The sequence below is a fragment of the Cucurbita pepo genome, chromosome 14 (genome assembly GCF_057944985.1).
Source record: "Cucurbita pepo subsp. pepo isolate OVF chromosome 14, ASM5794498v1, whole genome shotgun sequence".
Taxonomy (NCBI): domain Eukaryota; kingdom Viridiplantae; phylum Streptophyta; class Magnoliopsida; order Cucurbitales; family Cucurbitaceae; genus Cucurbita; species Cucurbita pepo.
This window is the reverse complement of record NC_141811.1, coordinates 6,332,023-6,358,963: the sequence shown is the minus strand read 5'-3', so window position 1 is coordinate 6,358,963 and position 26,941 is coordinate 6,332,023. Positions and strand designations below refer to the sequence as shown.

General features: G+C 33.8%; 4 protein-coding genes and 1 non-coding gene across 5 annotated transcripts; 2 read left to right on the top strand and 3 right to left on the bottom strand.

The window, feature by feature from the left end:
- Window positions 1-1,314: 1,314 nt before the first annotated feature.
- On the bottom strand, window positions 1,315-3,633 carry ABCG9 (ABC-2 type transporter family protein). The gene is made up of 4 exons (XM_023696216.2): window positions 3,483-3,633; window positions 2,643-3,414; window positions 2,247-2,572; window positions 1,315-2,131 (listed from the first exon to the last, which is right to left on the bottom strand). The coding sequence occupies exons 1-4, from the start codon at window positions 3,591-3,593 to the stop codon at window positions 1,466-1,468; spliced, it is 1,875 nt and encodes a 624-aa protein (XP_023551984.2). The 5' UTR covers window positions 3,594-3,633; the 3' UTR covers window positions 1,315-1,465.
- A 2,406-nt stretch (window positions 3,634-6,039) lies between these two features.
- LOC111810423 (putative 2' cyclic ADP-D-ribose synthase BdTIR) lies at window positions 6,040-6,895 on the bottom strand. Its single transcript, XM_087117719.1, has 2 exons — window positions 6,296-6,895; window positions 6,040-6,215 (listed from the first exon to the last, which is right to left on the bottom strand). The coding sequence occupies exons 1-2, from the start codon at window positions 6,784-6,786 to the stop codon at window positions 6,149-6,151; spliced, it is 558 nt and encodes a 185-aa protein (XP_086973845.1). The 5' UTR covers window positions 6,787-6,895; the 3' UTR covers window positions 6,040-6,148.
- Window positions 6,896-11,048: 4,153 nt separating this feature from the next.
- LOC111809747 (fiber (DUF1218)) lies at window positions 11,049-13,248 on the top strand. Its single transcript, XM_023696153.2, has 3 exons — window positions 11,049-11,253; window positions 12,477-12,682; window positions 12,775-13,248. Exons 1-3 carry the CDS (start codon window positions 11,164-11,166, stop codon window positions 13,031-13,033), a joined length of 555 nt encoding a protein of 184 aa, XP_023551921.1. The 5' UTR covers window positions 11,049-11,163; the 3' UTR covers window positions 13,034-13,248.
- Window positions 13,249-14,730: 1,482 nt separating this feature from the next.
- Window positions 14,731-14,927, top strand: LOC111810976 (U2 spliceosomal RNA). The gene has a single exon (XR_002817491.2). It is a non-coding gene; the product is annotated as a U2 spliceosomal RNA (small nuclear RNA).
- Window positions 14,928-15,896: 969 nt separating this feature from the next.
- Window positions 15,897-26,626, bottom strand: LOC111810039 (Leucine-rich repeat (LRR) family protein). The gene is made up of 21 exons (XM_023696577.2): window positions 26,375-26,626; window positions 26,211-26,274; window positions 25,997-26,133; window positions 25,795-25,881; window positions 25,144-25,219; window positions 24,903-24,977; window positions 24,752-24,821; window positions 24,571-24,648; window positions 24,410-24,470; window positions 24,215-24,293; window positions 21,393-21,483; window positions 20,917-20,977; window positions 20,732-20,799; window positions 20,549-20,619; window positions 18,492-18,629; window positions 17,972-18,076; window positions 17,414-17,538; window positions 17,201-17,297; window positions 16,705-16,779; window positions 16,322-16,377; window positions 15,897-16,226 (listed from the first exon to the last, which is right to left on the bottom strand). The coding sequence occupies exons 1-21, from the start codon at window positions 26,437-26,439 to the stop codon at window positions 16,154-16,156; spliced, it is 1,752 nt and encodes a 583-aa protein (XP_023552345.2). The 5' UTR covers window positions 26,440-26,626; the 3' UTR covers window positions 15,897-16,153.
- Window positions 26,627-26,941: the final 315 nt, after the last annotated feature.

Below are 26,941 nucleotides of genomic sequence, written 5' to 3'. Positions count from 1 at the left end.
AAATCTCTCCCTAGTCGAGGTGTTTTAAAAATTTTGAGAGAAAGTCCGAATGAAAAAATTAAAAGACAACAATATCTACTAGCAAAACTATGGGCAGAATTTGAAGAATCTGAAACATGTATTAAACTATTTTTGGGCAAATCTTTTGAAAAAGATAAGTGGAGTGTAAGCCAAGAGGGGTTATTTTATTGATATCAAAATTATAGTTTACAAACGGGGAGCTCTTGCCTTCATAAAATAGTCTAGAGCTGGAGGGAATGGGCCATTATTACAAGAATGAAAAAGAAGTAATACCAATATGTTGCCATTGATATCTGTTCTTCAATCATTTCTGGGGAAGCTGGTCTGTCATTAGTCTCTCTTCATTCCCTGTTTTGAGCACCAACTTCATGGTCCACAACATGGTGCCAACACCCTTTAGAATTCAAGAATTTTAAACCACAAAATTTATACACCAACAACGACTAAAAACTTACTGTATCTGATGATCATTTCCGATATGTTAATTAACAGCCTTGCATTTGCAGAATCGACTCTTCTACTTTTCACCGAACTTTTGGGGTTCCTTCCTTCTGAAGCGAGCTACCACCACCTTCCCAAGAAAAAGAATGATACTTGAAAAGGAAAGATCCTCAGAAATGTACCGCCTCTCATCCTACTTCATCTCAAGAACCATAAGCGACCTCCCAATGGAGCTCGTCCTTCCCACCGTATTCATCATCATAATCTACAGGATGGTAGGGTTGAAACGAATTGTGGCGAGTTTCTTATCGACTCTATTTCCTCAGCTCCTGAGTGTCCCAAGTGTTTGGTCAAGCAGTTGGCACCCTTGTTTTGAACCAAACTTCAGCCACTACACTTGGACCAATCATCATGCTTTGTTTCCTTCCAACATCAAGCTATTTTGTTCGGTGGGTGTCAATGTTTATTGCTTGGACTAAGTACATTCCTATTGATACTTATACTTACCGGCTTTTGTAATATCTCAATACGAAGCTACGGATATTTATCTATGTTCAGGCAATGAAGGGAGCTACATAAAGTTAGAAGAGTCCCCTGCAATTAAGCAAGTGGATCATCATAGAAAAGTCACTACTGTTTTGGCTTTGGTTACTAGGCTGGTTGGATATCATCTTGTTGCATAAATTTTTTAAAGATTGGGCTTCATGTTCCCTACTATCATATCATATTGTATTCAACAATAACATAGCTTCATAACCTTCGTTCGAGTCAAAAGTTAGATTTTCATATCTTCACAAACAACAATTTCCAACATGGTTCAAGTATTCACTAACATGACATAAATCAAACGAATATCAAAACGAAAAGAAAAATAGATTGAAGGTAGAATATGTAACCAAAGTGTCCTGATATACACTGAACTATCACTATCCCTATGAACATCAAAGATTAACCCTAACATTATCAAAGATTTCAAAACAAATTCATCCGTTACACATAAAAGCTATTCCTTCTTAATTACACCAATCCTCATCAAAGCAATATAAGCAACAAGACGATATCCAACGAGCATAGCCATCAAAGCCAAAATAGCAGTGGTTTTCCCATGAAGACCCATTTGCTTAATTGCAGGGAACTCTCCAACTTCACACACCCCCACTCCATGGCCGGGACATAGATAAGTATCAGTAGCTTTGTATTGAGACATGAGCAAGAGCTTATAAGTATAAGTACCAATAGAAATGTACTTAGTCCAAGCAATAAACCTCGGCACATGCTGAACAAAATAGCCCGATGTTAGAAGGAAACAAAGCATGATAACTGATCCAAGTGTGGTAGCTGAAGTTTGGTCCAAAACAAGCGCGCCAACCGCCAGACCAAATCCTTGGGACACTAAAACACTCAGGAGCTGACAAAATAGAGTCAAAAAGAAATTCGTCGCGGTTCGTTTCAACCCCGCCATCCCGTAGACTATGACGATGAAGACGGTGGGAAGGATGAGCTCCATTGGGAGGTCGCTTATGGTTCTTGAAATGAAGTAAGACGAGAGGCGGTACATTCCTGAAGATCTCTCCTTTTCGAGTATCATTCTTTCTCTTGGAAAGGTGCTGATAGCTTGCAAAAGAGGGAAGAAACCCCAGAAGCTTGAGGAGAAGTAGAACAATCCAATCTACAAGTACAAGGTTGTCTTAACATGATCTCATTCAATACAAGAACTAACTAAATGTTTTGTTGGTGTTTTTTGTGTGTGTGCTTAAAGAAACGAATAAAGAGGGATTTGAAACCTTTTCTTGTAAATGGGCATCATCAGATTGCCACCATAACAGCCCACTGATGAAAGCCACAGCTAAAACTTGGGCAATCTTGAGCCCAGAAAAGGATTCATGCTTTCTTTCCTTAATTCCTCTGTTCAAGAGAACACAGAATTGTTGCCACCAAGTGGTAGACCATCGCTCAAATCTCTTGTTTATTGTGGCATCTTCATCCAAATGTTCATCACTTTCTTTTACCTCTAACTCCAAGTTTTCAGCCATATCACTGTTCTTGTAACATGAAACAAGCTTCTCCTTAATCATGGTGGCCTCCTCTTCCGGATCATTCATTGACAAACCTGCAGCTAACTCTGTCAAGAACACTCCAAAACCACATTTCTTTAAGCAAATGAAAGAAAAATGGCATACCATTAGCAAGATCCAACAAGAAATCAGAAGGGTTCATAGGCACAGAAACAGAGTAGCCAAGAGTGGAGAAATAATCCATGGCTTCGGATCCTTTCCCAAAATACATCGTGTTGCCTTCGGACAACAACAAGATCTTATGAAACATATAGAAAAGGCGGCTGGAAGGCTGATGAATGGTCATAACCACAGTCTTCCCACCATTATGAGCGAGCTCCCAGAGAGTGGAAACGATCCTCTGAGCCGTGGTGGAGTCAAGACCCGAAGTGGGTTCGTCAAGAAACAGAAGACTAGGGTTTATGAGCATTTCTTGGCCAATGCTGACCCTTTTCCTCTCTCCCCCAGAAACCCCTCTTAGCCTTCGGTCACCCACGACGCTGTTCTTGCACTTAATGAGACCAAGCTGGGACAGGACAGCCTCTGCGTGAGCCAATTTCTGGTGCTTGGTCAAGGCATTTGGAAGCCTTAAAAGCGCAGTGAAAACAAGGGTTTCAGTGACGGTCAAATGGGGAAGAAGAATGTCATCTTGGGTTACAAAGCCAATGTTGCGTTTAATTTTATTGGAGAAGGGTTTATTGTTATAAGAAATGGTTCCTTCGAGACGGCCACCCAAGCGGCCTCCAATGGCTGTGAGAAGCGTGGTTTTTCCGGACCCCGATGGACCCATCATGGCTAACATCTCCCCTGGTCGAACCACTCCGCTTATACCTTTCAAGATCGCTTTCTCTTCCGAATTTGACTTCTTGGATTTGATCTTATAAACGACCTCTTGGAACTGCAAGAAAAAGAAAACCCATTAAAAAAAAGTGAATAAAGATTATGATATTGATGAAAGATTTTTACCTTTAAAGTGAGTGGGCGGTTCTCCTCGCGGAAAAAGGCAGCGGCTTCGGAAGAATCAGTGGTGTTTGTAATGGTGGGGTTTGTGTGGGATTCAATGTCTGGCTCTGCCATTTTGGTGTTGAGTGGTGCATGTAATCGAAGAAGCAATTAGCTGCTTTATTTGGTGTATTTATATGGGGAGAAGAATGATGGAAGGAATGAAATTCTTGATTTAATCGTGTGGATCTGTGTTTCTAAAACTAACTGATTTCCAGCTTTTCTTTCCTCAAATTAAGCCCATCAACTTCTTGCTTCAACTTTTTAATTTCAATAAATAACCACACTAAAATTATATTTAAAACTTTCATACAAAATTATACTCTATGATCCATTGTAATATTCTTAATATTCCTCGCTTAATACATATATATATATTTAAATACTACAACTACGGGATTATGATACTAATTTTTGTACCAATAGAAGAAATAAGATTGATTGTACTCATAACACCAATGAATGGAATTTAATCATAGAGACAGAGATTTATGTGGTTTGGAGAGAAGAAACTCCTACATCCACTCGTAGTAACTAATCACTAATAATCAAAGTGTTTACAAGTCAATACCTCACTCTCTGCAAAGTCTCACCAAAATGTCACTCAACAAATATAATGTAACACATAAACTCAATCAAATTCTGATATCCTCACCCTCCTGACAAATGGATGATTCAGTTAGAATATTAATAATAAAAAAACAAACTAAAATAAATAAGATATTAATTGAAATGGTTATAAATTAAATGACCATTTTTTTTTTTTTTAATATGGTATAGTAGTTAATGACTAAATTAAATAAAAAAACATTTATGACATTTTACACAAAATATATATATATATATATATATATATATATATATATATATATATATATATATATATATATATATCCACTTCCTTCCAACAGAGATTTTTGGACACTTTTGGCCACATATTAAATAGAATTTTGGAGTGGTAAGATTTATGTAAGTTGACTATGGTTAGTTTTGACTCTCAATTAAAGCACACTAAAATGAATTATCGAAGCAAAAAGTAACGAAATAAATAACACTATAATCGAACCAAATAGTACTTCAAGCACAACGCTTTTGAACCACTAATAAATCGTGCAAAAACTAAATCATGTACGAATTAAATTAACCCTATTGAGTCAAACCAATCATGATTTAAGCAATAAGATGATATACAATAAGCATGGCCACCAACGCAACAATGGACTGCAGGAAAGTCTCCAACTTTATACAGCCCTCCAGAGTTGGGACATGGATCGGACATAGATCTTTTAGACTTGAGCGGATGAGAGCAAGGGACCATACAAAAATATGATAGTTGGTAGGCACGGAGGTTGCTCCCTATCCGATAAGGGTGTTATGTAGGGCTTATTAAGATTTTTTCGGCTAACCCCTAATACTGAGTGATTCAATATAAGACGAGAGCGTTCCTTGCCTTAAGATGAGCCCATGAGTTGCGGCAAATTAGGTTGTTCCTCAAGTACCTACGAGATATTGATATATGACATACATGAGACCTAATAGTATAATTGATTCAACTTTTGTGAACTAAATATTAGAAGCGACGGTTCCAGTCGGGCCAAATGATGGCGAGGATGGGGATGAGGAAGATTGTCATGTATCCACCCGGCCCCGTGGACATCCTCCACTTCTATTTTTATTTTCTTTTCATTATTCTACGTTTATTTTAACCGAATTTCAACTCGAATCTTTGGTAACATATGGAAAAGTTTTTAATTACAAATATAAAAGTTTTAGGGTTGAATTTTGATATAGTTTAGAATTAAAAACTTTCATAATTGACGATCACAAACATCAAAAGCCCTAATTTCACCGTACTTTCACAAATTTTGGGTGGAAACTTCAAAATTAAAAAAAAAAAATTAAATTAAATTAAGAAATAATTTTCCTTAATCTCCCTCCAATTAACCGACTTTCATTAGAAATTCCAGAATTTCCTCTTTTTCAATTTAAATAAAATGTGAAACTACCATTTTGCCCCTTCGTTTCCTCAAATGTATTTGAATAAAATATTTTTATTTTATTTTATTATCCATATATTCAATTTTGTAAATATCTTGAGATAGTTTAACAAATTCAATTTTGAAGTCCTTTGTTCGACATTTAAGGAATTACCCAATAAGACAATATTATTGGGCACAACTTGGGCACGACTAAGTTTACGATATTTGAGGAATTACCCAATAAGACAATCTTATTGGGCACGACTAAGTTTAAGGCATGACTCTGATACCATGTTAGACGAACACGACTCTCCACAATGTTATGATATTGAAACATAAGCTATCATGACTTTACTTTGGGCTTCCACAAAAGGCAATGGAGAGAGTATTCTTCTGTTTATAAATCCATGATCATTTCCTAAATTAGCGGACGTGGGACTTTCATCATTCAACAACATTCTTTCATCATCCAACAACATGTAATGAGTCAAAACAGACCATATCTATTTCAAGTTTAAGGTTAGATTTGATCACACCAAAAATTTAAATTTATTATTATTATTATTATTATACATCATGATACATTTCGTTTGTCGGGATGTTATACAAAAGAATAATAAGTGTTAGATGTTGGCCTACTTCATCTTCCTTTCACCCCATCTCTACCAAATTTCTGATCACAACATTTGATATCTTCGTCACAACTTCGGGTAATGTCCTAAAAAAAAAAACATAGAGAAATAAATGAAATTAAATGAAATTAAATACTATAATATATATGAAAAATACTAATCTTACTCTTTAAAGGAATTAAATTTGAGGCCCTCAAACTGCTTAGCTTGTTGGAGAGCCCAATTGAACCGCCTAAGCTCATCTCTTTCATAATCATTGTCACCCTGAATACGAAGCTCAGATGGTTTGATATCACAGAAGATGGGAATGAGCTTCTTGTTGGAGTCGATGATCATGGCCAACTCATGTAGGCAAAAGTAAGACTCACAATAGCGAGGCGAGAACACAGCCACGCCAACTTTGCAGTGCCTAATGGCGCCATGAATTTCATCGAACAGCTTCTCCCCAGGCTTCAAATTCTTGTAGTCTAGAAAGGGGCGGAGGTTCATTCGGACGAGCCTGTCGTACAGCAACGCCGCCACTGTCTTTTTGGTGTCGACGCCTCTGTGGTTTATGAAGACGTCGCAGGGCTTGACGATAGGCATGTGGTTGTTGCCAAGATGAGCTAGAAACTGGCTTGGCGTAATGTTGGCGACGGCGGACATGCGGTTCATCATGGTGAGAGGGAGGTTGGGGTTGAGGATGGAAACAGGAAATGTTGGGGTTTTTATATGTAATTTGAATGTAAATGAAACAAGGAAAATGGTTGGAGAATTAAGACGTTTCATTTGAAATTCAAACGGGAAATATTTTAGATTTGAATTGACACGAATTTTTTTTTTTTTTTTTTTGAAAGCGCCAGGAAAGTAAAATTAAGGTTTGACGGAGTAAAATGGAAGTACTGTTGGCTTTATAAAGTATAAAATTTTAAAATGGGGCTGTACCTTTGTCTACGTAATTCAATCTCTCCCCCTTCCTCAACGCCCAATTTTTTTTCATTCTTTTTGCGCGGCTGTATACGAGTTGGATTGAGTTACTAAAATTTTTTTACATCTGAATTGGTGACTCGAGTAATTTTGAAGTATTTACGAGTTGGGTGGGTTGGTAAAAATTTTAGTTCCCTTTCCTAGTTGGATCGTCATATTATTATTTTTTTTTATAAAAAAAAAAATATTAAAAAAATCTTATATATACACATACATAATATGCTTATAACTAAAATCTCTAAAGTTTAAATATTAAATATTTACGAGATTAATATCGGCTACAAACGTCAAATATTCTTAATTTTCGTAATAATCTTAAAAGTATGATAAAATAGAATTAGGTTGTAACTCTATTTTTTAGTGGGTCGAATTTGATGTAACAAAAAAATGTCAACCTGCGAATTGACTCGAATTTTTTATTTTTTATTTTCTTTTCTGTTATTTCTTAGTTTTCCACTCATAAAAATTTCTCGATTTATTTATGTCTACTCAAACTGTCTTAATGGAGTTATTTTTCATTTTAATAAGAGACACTCATTTTATTCATCTAGATCGAATAGGTGAAAATTATTCATTTAGGCAAAGAAGGAAGGAAAGAGTGAAGAACGTTTTTTTTTTACTGTTAGATAAATGGAGTCAGGGACGAAAATATATTTTTCATCCCACTTTAATATATATAATATTTCTCTTTTTTACTAAATTAAAAATAAGTTAGTTTTATAACTCTAATAACTTAAAATTAGGATGTAAATTTTTTTATTTGTTATAGGTTACTATGTATTATAAAAGTTTGATCATATATATATATATATATATTTATTAAGATTTTTTTACAATTTTTTAACAAAAATTATATTAAAAAACGAAAACATTAAAATAATTATTTTAAAAAAAATAATTAAAAAAATAAAACTCTATAAAGAATTCAATCCGCAAATTCTCACATAAAATTATCGACTTAATCTCCATAAAAATAAATAGAAAATTTCACTAGAATAAAAAATAAAACAAGAAGCATGAATCGGGACGGGAAAGCCAACCAGGACACGTACCATCTATAGTTTTAGTTTTAAAATATTTTGGATACTTTTTATATTCTCAATGCAGTCCCTCTGTTCTTTTTAAATTTCATATCAACCCCTAACTTTTTGTTATTTTATATTTCCTCCCTTTCTTAAATGGTCCTTTTTCAAGGAAGTCCCCTTTATTTTTTTCCCTTTTTGTGTTTAATCCTGAAAGTACGTTCTTCTTTCCTTTATTTTTATACCATTATATTTTAATTCCTGGGTTTGTATTAGTCTCCTTAGATTATATATATTTTTTTTTTAAAAAAAATTGAGTAATTATTTAAAGTATTTGACTCCACTAATAAAGTTAGGTATTGAGAGTTTTTTTTTTTTTTTTTTTACAAAAATAATAATACTCCTTATTTTATTCTTCTTCTTGAACGAGAAATTAATTGAATAGTAAGTTGAACGTGACTAACAAATTTACGTCAAGTTCTATAATTAGGTGGTCAAGTCATAGGTTATATGAACATCAGATTATTTAATTAATCAAAGTCAATTATTTAATATGATTCTTATAGTTCGAACTCTGGTTAGTAGACAATGAGAATTGTAAAAGAATTTATATTTTTGACCAGGAAATATGTCCAAATTTTCTAGGTTTGGACGAGAGAAAAATAGAAGGAATATATAATTACGTTTGGTGGAATATTTAAAAATAAGAGATTCAATTAAATATGAATTATGTTCGTTGTTTAAATGTTTGGTAGTAGATTTAGAAATTTGATACGTATTTCAACAAATATTTAAAATGTGATTTGTTTATGATAACTTGTAGAGTACGGATCGAATGAAAATATTTTTATGAAAGAATTTGGAATTATTATTTTGAAAGTAAGCGATCACTTTCATCAATATATACGCGTAATTCACTTATAATCGTATATAAATATTTATTCGAACGAGAATACAATGTCAACCATTTCATACCATTCATATTGCATACATATGTCATATCATATCATTTCCATGCTTCCAGGATAATAATTCTCATCCTATACATATCATAACATATCATATATCACAACAATCATATAATATAACTCGTGTATGCCTTACACATATCACTTTGTAACATATCGTATCATAATACATCATATCATAACATATATCATGTCATTCATATATCATATCACAATAAATAAATAAATAAATATATATATATCCGTCATTCACATATCATATCATACCATATTGCTCTATATGCATATCCTTGTCATAACGTTTCCTAAATTTGTCATAGTCTTATCGTTCTTATACATCTCAGAGTCATATCATTTCATGACATATCTTAGTCATATCGTTTCCTAAATGTATCTTAACCATATCATTTCATGAACGTATTTTACTCATATCATTTCATGAACGTATCCTAGTTATACCGTTGCATGAACGTATCCTAACCATGTCGTTTTATCAATTCATCATAATCATATCGTTTACTATACATAACCTAACCATGTCGTTTTATGAACATATCTTAGTCATATCGTTACATTACGTTTATCGCATACTTCTCATATCTTATCTCAAACATATCATTAAACACATCAAACCATAAGAGTTATCATACCATTCACATATCATATCATCGTCATATCGTTTCATAAACAATTCACACGTATCAAATATATGAAACGTGTCAACACACAACATCAAATATAATCATACTGATAGTAAGACCATTTTACTTGATTAGTTTAGACTAGTGTCACCAATTTATCCTTAATAAAAGTTCGATTTTGTCATTTGTATCCAAATCAACCTCGTAAGCAAGCCATCTTGCTTAGCCACCTCATGTCCGCTGCAATTTTTCTCATTTGCACTTTCAACAAAGTTTCGAATTAGACTCAGCACTATTCTTTAAAAATCCATTTTTCCACAGTAGCACAATCTATAGGATGGTGAGCTTCTTCGGCTATGATACCACTCGTTGCAAAACGCAATAGACTTTTACAATAAATTGAAGAGACGATAACAAAATTGTTCTCGAGAAACAAGAACTTATATTTTTCTTGTTAATAACTTTACTTTGCTCGACTTTCCACAAAATGACAAATCCTATCCATGTATACTAGTCCGAAAATACATCAAGTGACATCAATATTAAATACCAATATATGTAACTTTTCACCAATACATCAACATATACCTCAACTATTCATATATCCCTATTATTTAACATGTATCGAGATTAATTCTTACCGTTTGATTATACCGACAATGTTGCTGAAATTTGTGAAGGATTTTACTATCGTTTACTCATATGATGAGTTCATGTTGTACTATGTTGGAACTTGGAGATATGGTAATCGTCAAGACTATTAGAACAATGGTTACGCACAAAAAAACAAAAAAAAAAAAAAAAACTATACTTAATTTGTTGACGACCCATTGCATGGTTCGAGGCTAAATGTTGAACCTAAGTCATTTCGTTAAAAAAAAAAAAAAAATCGAGTAAATTTTTTAAAATGCTGTGGTATTCTTATACCCAATCTATCTACCCTAATTTATTTTTTTATTTGTTTTAAGTTAAATTAATAAAAATATCAAAAAGTTTTAATAATATTTTTATTGGAAGGTTTTAAGGGTATTATAAAGATTACTTTAAGGATCATATATTCTTTTGGATAATATTTAAAGTTAAATGATATATATTTTTAATTAATTTAACTTTTTTTAATTACATTATTTTTATTAAAAAAAAATATCTCACACATTTTCTGGAGTGGCACAAAAAAGAAAGAGTTCAATACTGAAATTACAGATTTGCCCTCCATCCCAGTCGACACACATTGTATTACAGAAATGCCATCTGGACTTTTTTGGTATTTGGTCATTGTTTTCAATTATCTGTTGCTTTTTGCAAAGAATTTTAAAGACAACCTGCTGCTGCTGCTACTAGACTTAGTCCTCTGTTCTTAAAGAGAGGGCAGAATAGAAATTAGAAAAAGGCTTTCAAGAAAGAAACAGATCTGCGAAGCTCTTAATCTGCTCAACAATGGCGTCAAAGCTACTCCTTCTCTTGGTCTTTGTGTTTGATGTCATCGCTTTTGGGTTAGCCATTGCAGCTGAGCAAAGGAGAAGCACTGTAAAGCTCTTACTCTTTTCCCCTCTCTCTTTACTTCGCTTTATTGTTGCAATATTCAGTGAAAGTTTGTGGCTTTACTTTCAAATCTTGGTGATCTATGGCCGTTCTCTTCTGGGTTTGCTTAGTTCGTTTGGTTCTTAATATGGGTTCTGAATACAGAGACGGAATATGAACATTGGGTTTTTAGGTTTAAGGGATTTAGAACGTTCCTGCTAGTTTTCTCAGTGACCAAACAAAGAAAAGTGCTTTGTTTCAGCTGGAAAAGTGCCCAGATCTGCTTTTATTTGTTTTTTTGAACACCAATTGTCCTGTTCATACAGAAACTTCTTGTGAATGATAACACATAATTTCTATGCACTTCTTTGAGTTGTTTGTGTTCTTCTAGATCGAGTGTGTGTTGTTGTGCGATTCTAACAGTGTTCTGTTATTGGGATTGTGATATTCCATAAGAAATCTCGAAAAAATACTCTTTTCATGTAAGGATGCTTAACCGTGGCACCGATATTATTCGGGGCGGAGAAGGAGATTCTATGAACCTTCTTCGACGTGAGATTTGCAAATCTTGAAAGACTACTCTTTCGTTTAAGGATGCTTAATCACTAGGTTGTGATTGCTTTAAGGAGAGATTTTGTAAGAGCTTAACCCCACTCGTAACAGATATTGTCCTTTTTGGACTTTCTCTTTTGGCTTCCCCTCAACGTTTTAAAATGCGTTGAAAGAATACTTCGTTTAGAGATCTCACAATCCACCCCGTTTAGAGCCCAACACCCTCGTTGGCACTCGTTCCCTTCTCTAATCAATGTAGGACCACCAATCCACCCCCTTCCGAGCCTAGCGTTCTTGCTAGTACACCGCCTCATGTCCACCCCTGTTTGAGTCTTAGCCTCCTTGTTGGCACATCGCCTCTTGTCTGGGCTTCCCTTCAAAGTTTTAAAACACGTCTACTAGGGAGAGGTTTTCACACCCTTATAAACAATGTTTCGTTCTCACATATCTAGGGATCTCAAAGACAAATCTAAAGATGAATTCTTCTTCAAAGGCAGATCTGATATTCTGAGGTCCCACATTGTTTGTTTTTGACCCACAAGCCATTACTTTCCCCTCACTTTCTTTACCTGCTCCCAACAAGAACAGCCAAACTCATAACTCAGTGGGGAACTGTTTGAATGTTCTAAAGAGTTCATAATTATTTTAATCCCATTTGATTTGAAATGATTTCACAGGCAAAGATAGTTGAAGACTCTGATGCCAAAAGAAACTATTGTGTATATGACTCAGACATTTCAACTGGCTTAGGAGTTGGAGCATTTCTCTTCCTGATGGCTAGCCAGATCCTCATAATGGTGGCTAGCCGCTGCTTTTGCTGCGGTAAGCCTCTGAGTCCGGGCGGTTCGAGGGCTTGGGCCATCATTCTCTTCATAACTTGCTGGTAAGTCGAGTCGAGCAAACTAACATGTTACGACATCGAATTTTTGTACAATAGTATGATATTGTCTACTGATATGAAATAATCTGTTTCAGGGTGTTCTTTTTAATCGCCGAGATTTGCGTACTCGCGGGTTCTGCTAGGAATGCATACCACACCAAGTACAGAACATTGCTTACTGATACTCCTCCCTCTTGTCAAATGCTGAGAAGAGGAGTGTTTGCTGCAGGAGCAGCTTTCATTTTCTTAACTTCCATTGTTTCGCAGTCTTACTACGTTTGCTACTCGAGGGCCCGGGAGAGCTTCCAATCACACAACAAAGACACTGGCATCGGCATGAGTTCGTACCGATGAGATTCGTCGTAAATGTCGTTTTTTCGATCACGTTCTGTTTCGATATAGTTTTGCCTTACATTACACGTTTTGTAGCTTTCAATCCAGTTTATAGAAGCCTATAGGTTGTCGTCTTTCTCTACCGTTCTATGTTTCAACGGAACTCCGTGGTCGATGTCTTCGTGTCGGTATCAGAAAAACATTGCTAGAAAATGAAGATTTATGTTGCAGGATAATGTTTCTTATTCTTATTCTTTCATCCTTTTGTTTATTTTCCCAGTAAATTGTATGTAATTAATATTTTATGTTATACTCCAAGTATAGGTAGCTTAAATAATAATAATAATAATAAATTATGGAATTAAATATATATATATATATATATTTTTTATAACTTAATTTAGTGTAAATTTAATAATATATATTATTATTATTATTATTTATATATGAGGGTAGATATCACGTGCTACAGGTCCATTTTATCACCTCCTCTTTTTGTAAAGCTTAATCAAAGGTTTCACGTGCAAATCAATTTTATAGGTCCATTTCGACCAATAAAGTATGCTATTCTGTTATACGCTAATGCCGCACTTATAGTGTTATGATACTAATTGTTGTAGCGGAAATGGAAGCAAAATTAATCGTACTTCTATACCTATAAATATAAATTAAATAAAGAGGCACAAATATTTACGTGATTTGGAGGGAAGAAATTTCTCTACATCTGTGGGTGGTAGTTAATCCCTGTAACCAAAGTGTTTACAAGTGTATTTCTCATAAAACACAAAATGGAATGACTCCACATTTCAAAATAATGCTAGACAAATATTTATATAGGCGTAGCAATATTAATGTTATACGTGAGTCAAGATGATTCATGTATCGATATGGGAGATGAACCAAATGAATTCCAATAGGTTCATGCATAGGAGAGGAGAATGTACCAAAAATGGTCACGATTCTTCTTAACAATTTACAACATTTTCGTTATGAGAGCATACGCTTAAAATGAACAATATCATGTTATTTATAACAAAGATTTAGCTGTGCATAGCTAATAAGTGATATCATAGACATGCTCCCGACTCTAAAGTAGATTTTTTTTATAGATTGAGGCCTAGCTCCCTAACTTTTTAAATAGAGAGCGAGACTAATGTTATAGGTAATATTGGATCTCACAAAATAGGTCAAAACTAAAATAAAAATTGGTCCAAGACGAAAGTAGACCTTCCCTCAAATTCAAGGGCAAATTTAGATCTAATCCTAACTTGTTTGGGATTAAAAAGAACAATTCGAAATGCCTCGACTTTTTTAGAACAGGTCTAAGTCAAATAATAATGATTCGAAGCACCTCTTTTTACACTATTTCAGAAATTCAAGGACTCAATCGTATGGATATGAAAAAGACAGGATTTTCAATCATCGTAAGTCAATTTTCATATAAAATACTCCCGAGCAACTCATATTACTAATAATATTGAATCATTATTACTTTATAGATTTTTCTCTTTCACTAAAAATATAGGCGGCCGGACAAGACAAGGATAAAGAAGACTTCTCTATCGGGTTCTAAACTCTTATTTCAATCTATACCTCATGAAATTAAATAATATAATTTGAGGGTCCCTAAGGAACTGATTGGCAGTCCCACATCGCTTGTGCTGAAAGCAGCAGACTAAAATTAGCTATAAAAGGAGGAAAGCAAGTTGGTTTAAAGCATACCTTTCTCGGCCTTTTGGCTAAGATCAAGTGTAGTATCTGTTCTTATCAGTTTAATATCTGATACGTGGGCCATCGGCCCACATGATATTAAATTAATTTTTAACGGGGAGGAGCCCGTATACAGAAGCTTGCTGCTGGGGCTCTCGAGCGTCGCCCAAGTCTTGCACTATTGCTTGGGCCTGGCGCGCCCTTAATTCTCAGTCCAAAGTAATTTCTAGAATTTTCAATATGGGTTTCTACGGTAAAATCTTAGGAAGTTGATTTTTCAAATACTAGACATTAGATTTTTTTAGTTGATTTGTGCACGTGACTTAGTGGATCGAAGATTGATTTAATTCCCCCAGTTTTTAAAGTTAATATTCACTTGAAGTTAAATTGAATATATATGTATATATTCTCTTGAATGTTGTTCTTGTAGTCTATTACGTTTTTAAATAATTCAATCAATGATCTAAATAATTTTATTTTTATTAACTTAAAATTTAATCTTTGTTATGTCGAATTTTAAATAAATGAAAATTAGTTTGTATTAAAATGGTTAGATTATTTATGTACACATATTTATTATAATTTTAGTTAATTCCTTTTCAATTATTTATTCTGTATTTGAAATGTTTTTTTTTTTTTTTAAATATTGAAAGTGGATTACCTATCAATTCAACCCATAAATACTCATTTTAAATGAAAAAAGTTATATAGTATTTTAATTGATATTTTTCCCTTTTCTCATGATATTAGATCTCATAATATTAGAGTCAAACCTGTTTCCTCGTTTCAAGAGGGCACATTAGGGATTCAACAACGAGTCTCCAAATATGCTAATCCAATAGAGCATCAATTTATTCGATCTTTTAAGTCATGTGAACTTAAATATTCTTAAAAGTATACTTACCTCCCTATATGTCATAGATTTAAACTCGAGAATAACATCTAAAATGATTTATTACCCAATATAAACTAAACTTATCATGAATAGATAAATAAATATTCGGTGTAAGAAAAAAAGAGATTGAAAGTTAAATTGCAAAGCCCCAGTTGATTCCAATTTCATCTCCAGTTTTCATTTAATTTAAAAGCTAAATCTTAACATAACTTTTAAAAGAATTATTTTAAGAGTTTTACCATTTGGCAACAATTCCGAAATGAAAGATATAAAATAAAATAAAATAAAAATATTGTAAATAAACTTACTTTTTTAAGGACATAAAACTTGAGTTACCATCAAACAAACCCCACGAAGTTAAAATTTACAAGCCCTCCAAATACAAATATCTTAAATCACGATAAATAAGAAACAAAAACATCAATAACTGTCTCTCTAGATCAGAACTTGAATCTTCACCCAATATACTATATATTCTCAAAAAAGGGAAAAAGAAAATCAATTTCCCAATGGAGAGAAGCATGAGAAGGTTAATGCTACTCTGTCAATTTATCCTTCAGATATGCTAGGACAGCTTTGGTTCCTTTCTCTAAGATTGCCCTCCGAATGCTGTATAAACAAATGTGACCATTGGTTAACAAACATTAACACAGGAATTTACTTTCATGTTGAAATGGAAAAAATGAAACGAATCATCGTCGTACCTTCTAAGCGGATTTCCATCCAGTTTCAGTACCTGTAAGCCGGGTTCAAGCAAACTCTGATTTTCGAAAGAAAGAAAGTAAATTGTAAGTGACGATGAGAAACCAAAGGTTGAGACAAAGTTTATGATCTCTTTGATTTAGAATAAGTTTAAATTTGGTCCTTGCAATAGCTAAGCCTCTAAAATTGTGATTATAGTTTTTAGAAATTTACTAACAATTTTAGAAAAAGTACTAAAAAAAGAGAGTGGGTCTTGAAGAAGCCTTCTTTTAAAATTAAAAACCAGAAACAGAAAATGAAAAGGCCATCAAGGGAGAAAGTAATTGCAAGACAATGTATTATGCAAAGCATTTTATGTACGCTAACAACTTCTACCCATTCTCACCAGCTGTGGAGGGAGCATTGAAATGTTATTATCAGATAGGTCCAGCTCAGTAAGGGAGGTAAGATTCTTCAATCCCTGCACCGAATCAAAGATGAATCAGATAGAGGATAGAACTAGGTGGAAGGAAGGTACAGGGCAAAATATAATATATATCTAGTCTAAGCATATGAATTTAAATAGACATTGTAATCCAAGAAATCAGGAGCAATGAGTAAAATCAAAGTCCTCTGATATTTATCCCCAGCCAAAAGAAGTATGAAAACATGAGATCTATCTTCAAATAGCACATGGATTCGAAGCCCATGAATTTGGTCCAAGAAATTGCTATACTTCAAAAACTTGACAAGTAAAAGTAAATCATTAAGCATTTGTGCCAATCAATCACTTTTCAGATAAGAACATCGGCTAATCATACTGATAGCGCCAATTTGAATTTGACACGTGAAGGCCTCTTGGATTGGAACTACACTATTCATTAATTAATGAAACAAGTTACCTCTGGAACCAATTGAATTGAATTTTGACTCAAATCAAGTATCTGTAGATGCTTTAAGCCCAAAATAGATGATGGAACTTCATGTAGCCGCGTTCTCCTGTTAATTAAAAGTCATTACATTAGGATAATGTTTTCAGATACAAGAACACGGTACATGAAAGCACGAAAGGTATCATAGAGGACTGAAAAATATCCCAGATTCTTGTGAATAACCTTAGGTAAAGCTCTCGCAGAAGGGGTAAGCTGGAAAATGTTGGGTGCTCTGGCAAGGAATCTATGTTACCACTAAGATCTAAAACCTGTAGCATGGGGGTTTCTTGAAACCCATGTGATGGAATCTACAAAAGCAAGTAACATCACCTGGTTAGATTTTTATTAGAAAAGAAACCAATTAGTGGGAAACAGTCGGACTGTTCAGCATTTGTGACGAGAAAAAGGAGGGGTCAATCCAATAGCTAGAATGTCAGAAAACAAAAAATTTAAAAATAATGTAAAATTTCAAAACTGAATTTTACCACTAGTCTATCAGAGATCAACAAATATACGACCTTAAAAACAAAATAATGTAGCTCCTTTGAGTTGAATGATCCACTCGGTTGCTAAATCCTTTATGCAAATAGGATATTTAAGAATTTAACGAAGTCTAAATATCAACAAAACTTCTCTTCCCAAATGTCACAATGTACAATCCTGACTCTAGAACATCTCTCGAGTTTTTTTTTTTTTTTAAAGAAAAAGGAACAAGAAGAACATCCATGAATTACTTTGTACCTGTTTAAGTGGATTATTATCCAGCTTTAAACACATGAGATTAGGTAGCGACTTGAGAATTGCACCCGGCCAATCTTTAACCTTGTTCCTAGACAAAATCAAGGTCTGCATATGTTTGATGAATTAATGCTATCAATTATCGAAAACATTTAACTAAAAATAGTTAAAACTACGTGACTTTCAGAGCTAATAACATATCAATCCGAATGTGTAATATTTTAGGCAAAGTCCTGCAGGTTTTGGTACCAGGTAAACACAAACGCAAAATGCAGTGATGAAGGAAATTTGACCTTTATACTTGCAAATATCAAACTGGTTGGCCTAAATGTCTACATCTAATTAGGTTTTATCCAACTGCAGCAAGAATATTTTCCTACAGTTCAAAATTTACTAAATTGAAGTTCCTACCACCCATGAGTTTTAAGATCAGCTGTCGACTGTCAAAATGAGTATTTCCTATGGAACTTAACTATACTCATCACTTCATTGATTGTGCAACGCTTAAACTAAGCATATTGACCTGCAGAGAAGTACACGAGGAAAGTTCTACAGGCAGCTCCTGGAGGGAATTCTTTGACAGATCAAGTTTCATGAGTTCACTGCATTCCCAAACTTCTGATGGCACAGCACTTAGCCCTTGCCCTTCTAGAGAAAGCTCCTTAAAACAGGAAAAGCATGAATTAATGATAAAACAGAAAATCACAGAATAAAAATCACACGCACATAAACTAGCTTGAGGTACTCATTGGAAGCAGGAAGTAAACAAAGCCAAATGCATCAAATCTTATCATCAATGATACTCGGAGAAATTATTTTATGATTCTCTGAATATTATCGTTGCAATTTAGAACTTTTTGCCATCCCATTGATGATAAATGAACCAACCAGGTTTCGTTGCTTGTTTGTAATTAGAAACTTCGAGACTTAATATAGGAGCTTCTCATGAAATGCTTGCACCACTAAAACCATTTTGGTAAGGGTATGTTCAGAAACTTGTGTGTTGTGTTTCTTTTTTCTTATTTCTAGATCTTTTTAGAACTAGAAACTTGGTAACTACAAAGAAGGGTGTTTGGTAATCAATTCGTTTTCTTGTTTCTTTGAAAAATAGAAACATAAACCAATAAAGCAAAATGTGTTTGATAATTGATTCTTATTTTTTAGTTGAAATAAAACTTGGTAGATATAATATACAAAAAAAAAAAAAAAAAAAAAAAAAAAAAAAAAAAAAAAAGATCACATGTATTAAAACAAATGTAAAACAAGTATAAAGAGTTAAAGAGCTAGTAACACTTAAGTACCAAAGAATAAATAAATAATAATAATAAGAGATGCATTTTATCAACTCTTGTCCTAATTTGATCGGCAATGTCATCTCTAGCTTGAGCCATTTGTTTAAATGATCTTGGCTCCCATCTAGCTCAATTAGAATATTCTGTAAATTATTCAGCAAACTATTGTAATTCTGGTGATCATTAATTTATTGCAATCCTCGGTAAAGAAATCATATTAACAATCATTCAAATTTTAGCATATTTGTGAACAGCAGTGCAACATGCTATTGGTATATATCTTTTTTAGAAGAGATTAACATATAGTTTTGAGTGCTGATTGGATAAGGAGACATTTGTTAAGGACAGGGAGTCATAGAGCTTTTGTACTTCTAATCAATCTTAAAATTAGTCATGTGAAGTTGACTTTGTTTTTGGAAAAATTAACAATAAACTAAGCAAATTTGGACATGTGTTTCTAGTTAACCAATTAGACCACAAACAAAACCCAACAACGAGAATGAAGAAGAAAGATTTTAACATAAAATACGTCATTAGTTTTTTCATTTGGTAAAAACAAATTATGAATCGAGGAAAGATAATAGAAATTTAAATGGAAAAGAAACTCAAGTGAGCAGAAGAAAAAATCTGATATCCCATATCATCCCTGAGAGAGAGAATAGAGAGAAATAGGATCGAGAGATACAATTCAAGTAATAAGCACACTATTGAGAGAAAAAAAAGAAGCTAATGGAGAAAGTAACAGAAGTGGCTATCCAAAATCAAAGAGGATGTTGCTGTTGCCAGCTTTGGAGCGTGTACAAATGAGGAGAGCAGAAATGGAATAGAAGGAAACTATTTTTTTATAGTTTCTGAAACTTCGCATCATTTTAAGGAATACTTTTTAAAAAGAATTAAAACAAATGGTTAGCCAAACATGTCTTTTTCTAAGAAAAAAAAAGAGAGAGAGAAATAGGAACCAGAAACAGAAAAGGGGAAGGTTACCAATCCGGCCTAAGAAACTATAAAGTGTAATAATTCTAGAACCACTGGAAAGTTGTGTCGATCCCACTACCTCTCTTTTAGTTAGTTTCCATAGTAAAAACTATCCTGATGCAAAATGTTCGAACTAGGCTTTGTTTATTCCTAAAAGTAAGCTTGGACCAATATCTCTGTCAAGTAACAGATGTAGTACGGTAGGTAATGGCTCCAAAGTAAGAGTTCAGAAATTACATACTAAATCATCATTGGATGACAGAAGAACTGTAAAAGCGTTAGAAATTTGTAAAAAAGATATGGCAGTCAATACCTTTGAAGTGATAGACATTCTAGCTGCCATAGTAATTACATTCTCTCTCTGAGTGCTACTAGCTTCAGGATCTAGAAAAGTACACTATGTAAACACCATAACGAAGAGAGACTGCAGACATGAAATAATATGCCCTAAAGTACCGAAAAATAAGAATAAAATTAAACAAAAAAACTACTGAACCTTCATTCTCAGGAAGTCTACTTCGAAGAACCTTCAATAAAGCAGGAGTTGGACCAGAAACTAGTGAGCTAGCATTGAACGAAGCATTCAAAATTGGTTATCGTTTTCATTGAAATTAAACAATGAAAAGCAATTCATTCATAAGCATTAGGTAGGTAAGAATACACTCAACAGAACTTTCACACCTTCGAAGAGTTCGTATGGGATTCCCTGCGAGCAAGAGCTTTCGTAGCGTAGTCATCTTACCTACACAAAAATCAAAATTAATGTCTTATGTCAAAAGTCCTTTAAGAAAACAACAATACCCTGTTGTTTCTAATTTTTCCAGTTACATTCACTAATCTAACTTTCAAAAGAATGCAAGGGGCATTCTGTGGTTATAAGAAAACTACATTCGCCTCCCAGAAGCAGGCAAGTTAAGTCGAGGCAACACTTGCTCAATAAGTTCTGGCACTACATTGGTCTATGCTTATAAAAGAATAGAAGTTGATACAACTAATCTTTTACTGCCTCTAAAAAAATCTATCAGAGAACCAGGATCATGTGGAGTAACTAACATCGATAAACTCTACAAACAGTGCGAAAGAAGAATCTATATGAATATGAAACTTTTAATAATTTCAGTATTTCAAACATCCCAGTTTATATCTGCTAACCTTACCGATTTCTGGGGGCAGTCCACTCAATGAATTGTTTGAAAGATCTAAAACCAAGAGATGCAACTTGCATGCCTCAACTGGATACTCTTTCAACTGCAAATAGTAGTAAGGAGCGTCCACACAATCCCAAGGATTATCAAAGTAAGAGTATTCACTCAGTGGCAAGAATAGAATATAATTTGAATGTATAATATACAAGATAGTAAAACCATATGAAGAAACAACTTTCTTTAGAGTAGAAAAAGTACTCCTATTCTCCATCCATGCAAGATTTACAATTTTTACTCTGTATCGCATGGGTAATTAATTATGCACTGAATAGCAAGCTTTTAGCATGAATTGTTCTCCAACCAAGGGCAAAATTATTTTATTTTCATCTCAATTTCTAGGCAGGTATTTGGTAGTTCATGAGAAAAATGTTGATCAGAACTAGAACCTGAGATTGAACAGCAGGAAATTAGGGCTGAAATTAGATTGTAAATTAAAGTAACGACGAAGTTTTAGTCTGTACTAAGATCGATAGACTCTCTCTCCTAAAACAAATCCCAAAAGATGCCTGTCTCAAACTCCTCTAATGTACTCTATTCATAACCACACCACTAACAAGCTAAAAGTTCATGTCCCTAATAGCCTCATAATGTTAATAATGTTCCCAACACTACTCTACTCCAAGAGCAACCATCATCGAGGGTTAGTGGTTTCTTAGGACCAATTTCTTTTTTAACAATTCAGTTTCTTTTCTTTATCTATGTTTTTATGGCTAATTTTCATCCACTCCTCAGCCCCAAAATTATTCCTAAACCTAATCTGAAGACTACATGTAGACTCCTCCATTCCATTGGCTTTCTTTTCGTTTAAATTAATCCAGACCCATGAACCTATCTAATTCCAGAGCTTCTCCACCCTTGAAGTAATGAAGTGCATGAGTGCATTCTATAGCCATTCTCTAGTTCATGATTTAGCTCCTCACTTCCCACCCGACATTATCAACATCTCTTGGCCATTCCACACATTGGAGATATTCTATAGCCAGCAAGCTTTCATCCTCTTCACTATCCTTTCACCTCCACTCTGTCCGTCTTTCATTCTTCATATGTACTTGTCTGCCCTCTGCCCTCTGCCATTAATATTTTTTTTTAACAAGAAACAACTTCCATTGATGTCAGAAAAGGAAGGAAAAAGTGAAATGTTTGGCACTATTCTAGGTGCTTCAGTTGTTGATGGCACCACTCCTGTAATTCCAAGCATGATCTCCTAAAATTCAAGCGTTTTCTTTGCTAGCAAGCTCTCTTACCCGCTCACACTTTTCCTTTGCAAGACAAAAAGATCTTTTCTGGAACTTTTTCCCTTCATGCTTAGACATTTGTGTACTCCCTTGGATACTTTTCATTGGTTCTTCGGGTGGTATATCGCAGATGACTTCTTCTGGCATAATCATAAAGTCTTAATTGCAGACACTAATTTGTATTTCATGGCTCCTTTAGCCCTCGAATAATATTCCTTCCTCCTTTCTGAAACTCCATTTTGATGTTCTACATGAAGCCTTGAGCAAGTTTGTAATCAATTTCTCATAAAGATGTATTAAATCTAAACATCTACCACGCCTCCTCTAAATACCAATCCTCCTATTCCTTTCAAGCCACATTACCCATAAAACCACAAAACAACAGACCAGCCAAAAACCTCTCCCCTAGCAAAACAGTAGATCTAATCCCAAGATCAATGTTCTTTTAGGACAAATTTGATAGAAAGCCATTGGGCTGAAATTGTACCAGAACATCAAGCAAAATTACAATAGCTATTATGCCTTTGAAAGGCATAGTTCTCCAACTAGACTAATTCCAAATTATGCCCATCTCCTACCCCTCGAATTACTCTATTTATTATAACCATCTTCACTAGCAAACCCAACGTTTAATACCCCTCAAAAACTAACAACATTTCTGAGAAATTGACTTCTTGCATATTAAATACTATTAATCCTTCATATGAATCGTAAAATGGGTATCTATTTATTATGTTACACCACCAACCAAGAGTTTCAGTTACTGTTCAAATCCAATCTAATCCATGCTAATTTAGAGCTTCAAACATGAGCTTGTTCCCCTTGTTTTGATTTTCAAACTAAAGAATTGGAAAACCCCACGCTGTCCTGTAAGCATTTTATTTCACACTAGTTATATGTGATGGAAAGTATGCCCATAACCAAAGACCACGGGGTTGAATTTCATGGAAATTTCGTTTCATTAATATAGTCAGTTATTTGAGCTTAGCAATAGCTTATGCATTAGATATTTTGAAGTTAAATATTCATAATTTAAGATCATGAACTTTTTCTGGTTTACAGTATTTAAATTTTTTTTGTAGTACTAACTCGGAACATAACTTTTTCTTATAAGAAAACGTAAATTAAATTTGGGAAAGAACAAATGTAAGATAGAACAACAATGGATTGCCGTCCAAAATGTTGCAGAAACTTTTATGGTTTCTTTTTATGGACTTGTGTTTTCTGTATGCTCTTGTATAGAAATTTGAAAGTTCTATTTATTAAGAAAAAAATTACAGAACTCAAAAACCATGCTATACAGCAATGTATTATATGCTGAGAAATGGATAAGCTTGAAGAAATCAAGGTAGAATTTATTAATGTTTGAATGCTCACTTATCCCTGATTTAGCCTAACCAACATTTCAAAGAGCTGTACAGCTCCCTCCAACAGTTTTCCAATTGCTATTTTCCTCTTTAATAGCTTCCCTATTCTCTATCATCCATTAGTAGAGGTAAGAGAAAAAATATAGGTAAGAACTTTAGATGAACGGACTACCTGGTTTGAGTGAAGATCTAAGGTCCCTAAATGAGAAAGTGCCCCAATCTCCCCTGGTAACATACTCACTGAATTATTCCTATAATTTGAAATAACATTACTAAATCAAATTAAAATGTTAAAAGAAGAAAAATAACATACAATAAAAACCCATTACAATCTAAACCAATTGTATGATAATGGATGGAACATTACCCTATATATAACTCTGCAAGAGCACAGCAATCCTTAATTGAAGGTGGGATTGATGAAATTTCTGCAGATATATTTGGAAAGCCTTGTTAAAGAATGAAAGAAAATAATAAAATTATCGACGGAAAAGGAGATTAAGTAGGCTAATCAGCCAAAAAACTCACTGTTTTGGAAAATATTTAAACGAATGAGGCGTGATAGACTACCAATATTCTCAGGCAATCCATTAAGCAAATTCTTTGCTGCAAAAATTAAATTCTATGTTTATATTTCTCTGTATGTGGTAATGCAAAATATAAATTATACAACAGTGTCAGATGGACAGGTCAAGACTTCAAAACTTACAGGCATTAAGTTCAGTAAGCATGGTCCATGATGCAATCAAATTTTTGGGTATCATGGTTAGCTTGTTCCCCTGCCAAACAAAGAGATTAAATTGGAAATTAGTAACTAAATACCATTACAAGACCAAACATTTAATATTCTCTATCATTACCTCCATATCAAGCTTTGTCAATTTTGAGCAGTTTGCAAGTTCATCAGGCAAGCTGGAAATGGAATTGTTTGATGCCTGAGGAATGATACACTAAGAATCCTTGCTAGATATATTATGCTAAAAACAAAAAGTAACCCTTTTTTCCTGGTATGCACCACAAGGTCAGTCAAGGCAGACTGCTAAAGAAACAGACCATTTCGGCATTTGAAAGTCAGTGCAGATCACAGCAGGAAACAATTACCTTCAGATCTGATAGATCTGAACACCTTCCAAGTCCACCTGGTAGTTCCTTAAGGCGATTGCTTGAACAGTCAAATCTAAGGAAAACAATTGCCTCAATTAGTCCGGTAGAAAATGAATAAAGGAAAATGGATTTAAAAAACTAAAAAATGATTTCTTTTTACATGCTCATTTGGAGGCTCAATGATAAAAATAAATAAAGGAAAATGGATTTACAAAACTAAAAAATTATTTCTTTTTACATGTTGGAACTACAATTAGAAGTGAATATTTGCAGGAATGGTACATGTCAGTTCTTTATTCAGGAAAGCAAAAAAAATGAGGTAAAGGAGAGGAAGATTAATCATGTCTGTACGAATCTACAAAAATATTATTCAATTAGCAAAGCTGAAAAACACTTCAAATAAAAAAGAAGACTGAACATTGATTTTTAGATGACTTCAATCAATTCTTCAGTTCCTTGTGTCCTTGTAATGTCATTCCCCTAGATGCTCATAGAATTAAAAAAAAAAAAAAAAAAAAAAAATTACCACTTAAAGGCAAATGAATTCATCAACAATCTCTCATTTCCGCAAATATTCTGCTAGATTCTCTCCTAACAAATTATGAATAAGTAAATCTACTGGGGATATGTAGAAGGGAAGAGGAATACTTGACAAGGGAAGTGGCGGATCCAATTTCCTCAGGTATTCTCATTAATGAATTGAAGGATACATCTAAGAGCTTTAGGACAGGAAGCCTGCAAAAGTGAATTAACAAAATACAACCATCTTAAACTTTTCTAAGAAATGAGCACAGGAGTGTTTTTCTTTTTTTTTTTTTTTCTTAAGAAAAAACACTAAATCAGAACTCACTCTCCAATTGCAGCTGGTAGTACAGAAAGTTTGTTGTGACTAACATTTAATACAGTAAGAGAAGATAAATTCCTTAGCTCTTCATCCAACAATTGAATATTATTATGAGCTAGAATCAGCTTATGTAGCTCCACAGCCTGCAAAAACAAAGCAATGAATGAAACAATTTACAACCAATTCTTAGACCTCCAACTCGAAAGTGAAGAAAGTTTACCTCCCACCACTTCTCGTCCGCCTGAACTGCATCCAAACTCCGATAAACCTCACTTGGCACATCACTAAAGATTATAACCAAAATCAGGCACATGATCTTCAAACAATACAAGATTAAAGTGCTTCAAGTAATGATCAGGATGTGTAAAAGAATACAGTACTTACCTGAGAGAGCGATTCGAAAGATTAAGAGAGCCGGATGCTCTTGCGGCCTTTAGCACACGATCCATTGCTTGAATGCTCCAAGTATAATGAGTGCAGATTCCAGAGTTTTGGATGCAGATCTATGGCCGTCGTAGGCGATTGAGAAGCTCGTTTAGGTCGAGAGAGAGAACGAGCGCTCCATTTCTGGCGACCAGTTACCCAACCAACCGCTCGATTATGCGGTTCCAACTTCCATTTTTTTTTTTTTTTTTTTTTTCCTTTTTCTTTTTAATAATTTCAGAGTAGATTATAGAACAGGATTAAAACATTAAAAATTAATAAAATTACCTTTTTTAACTTTTTAAATTTTCATTAATAATCTTAGTTTTTTTTTTTTTTTTTTTTTTTTTTTTACATATTCAAATTTATAAGAAACTTAAATAACTAAATAGTCTCTCAAGTAAAAGCTGACTTGAAATTGGGTATTAAAATTTCTACATTTACGTGCTAATGTCATGACCTAATTTTTGGGTCTTCGAAAATTAAGATCGAGACCAATTGATCATACAATGAAAATGTGTGAAAAGA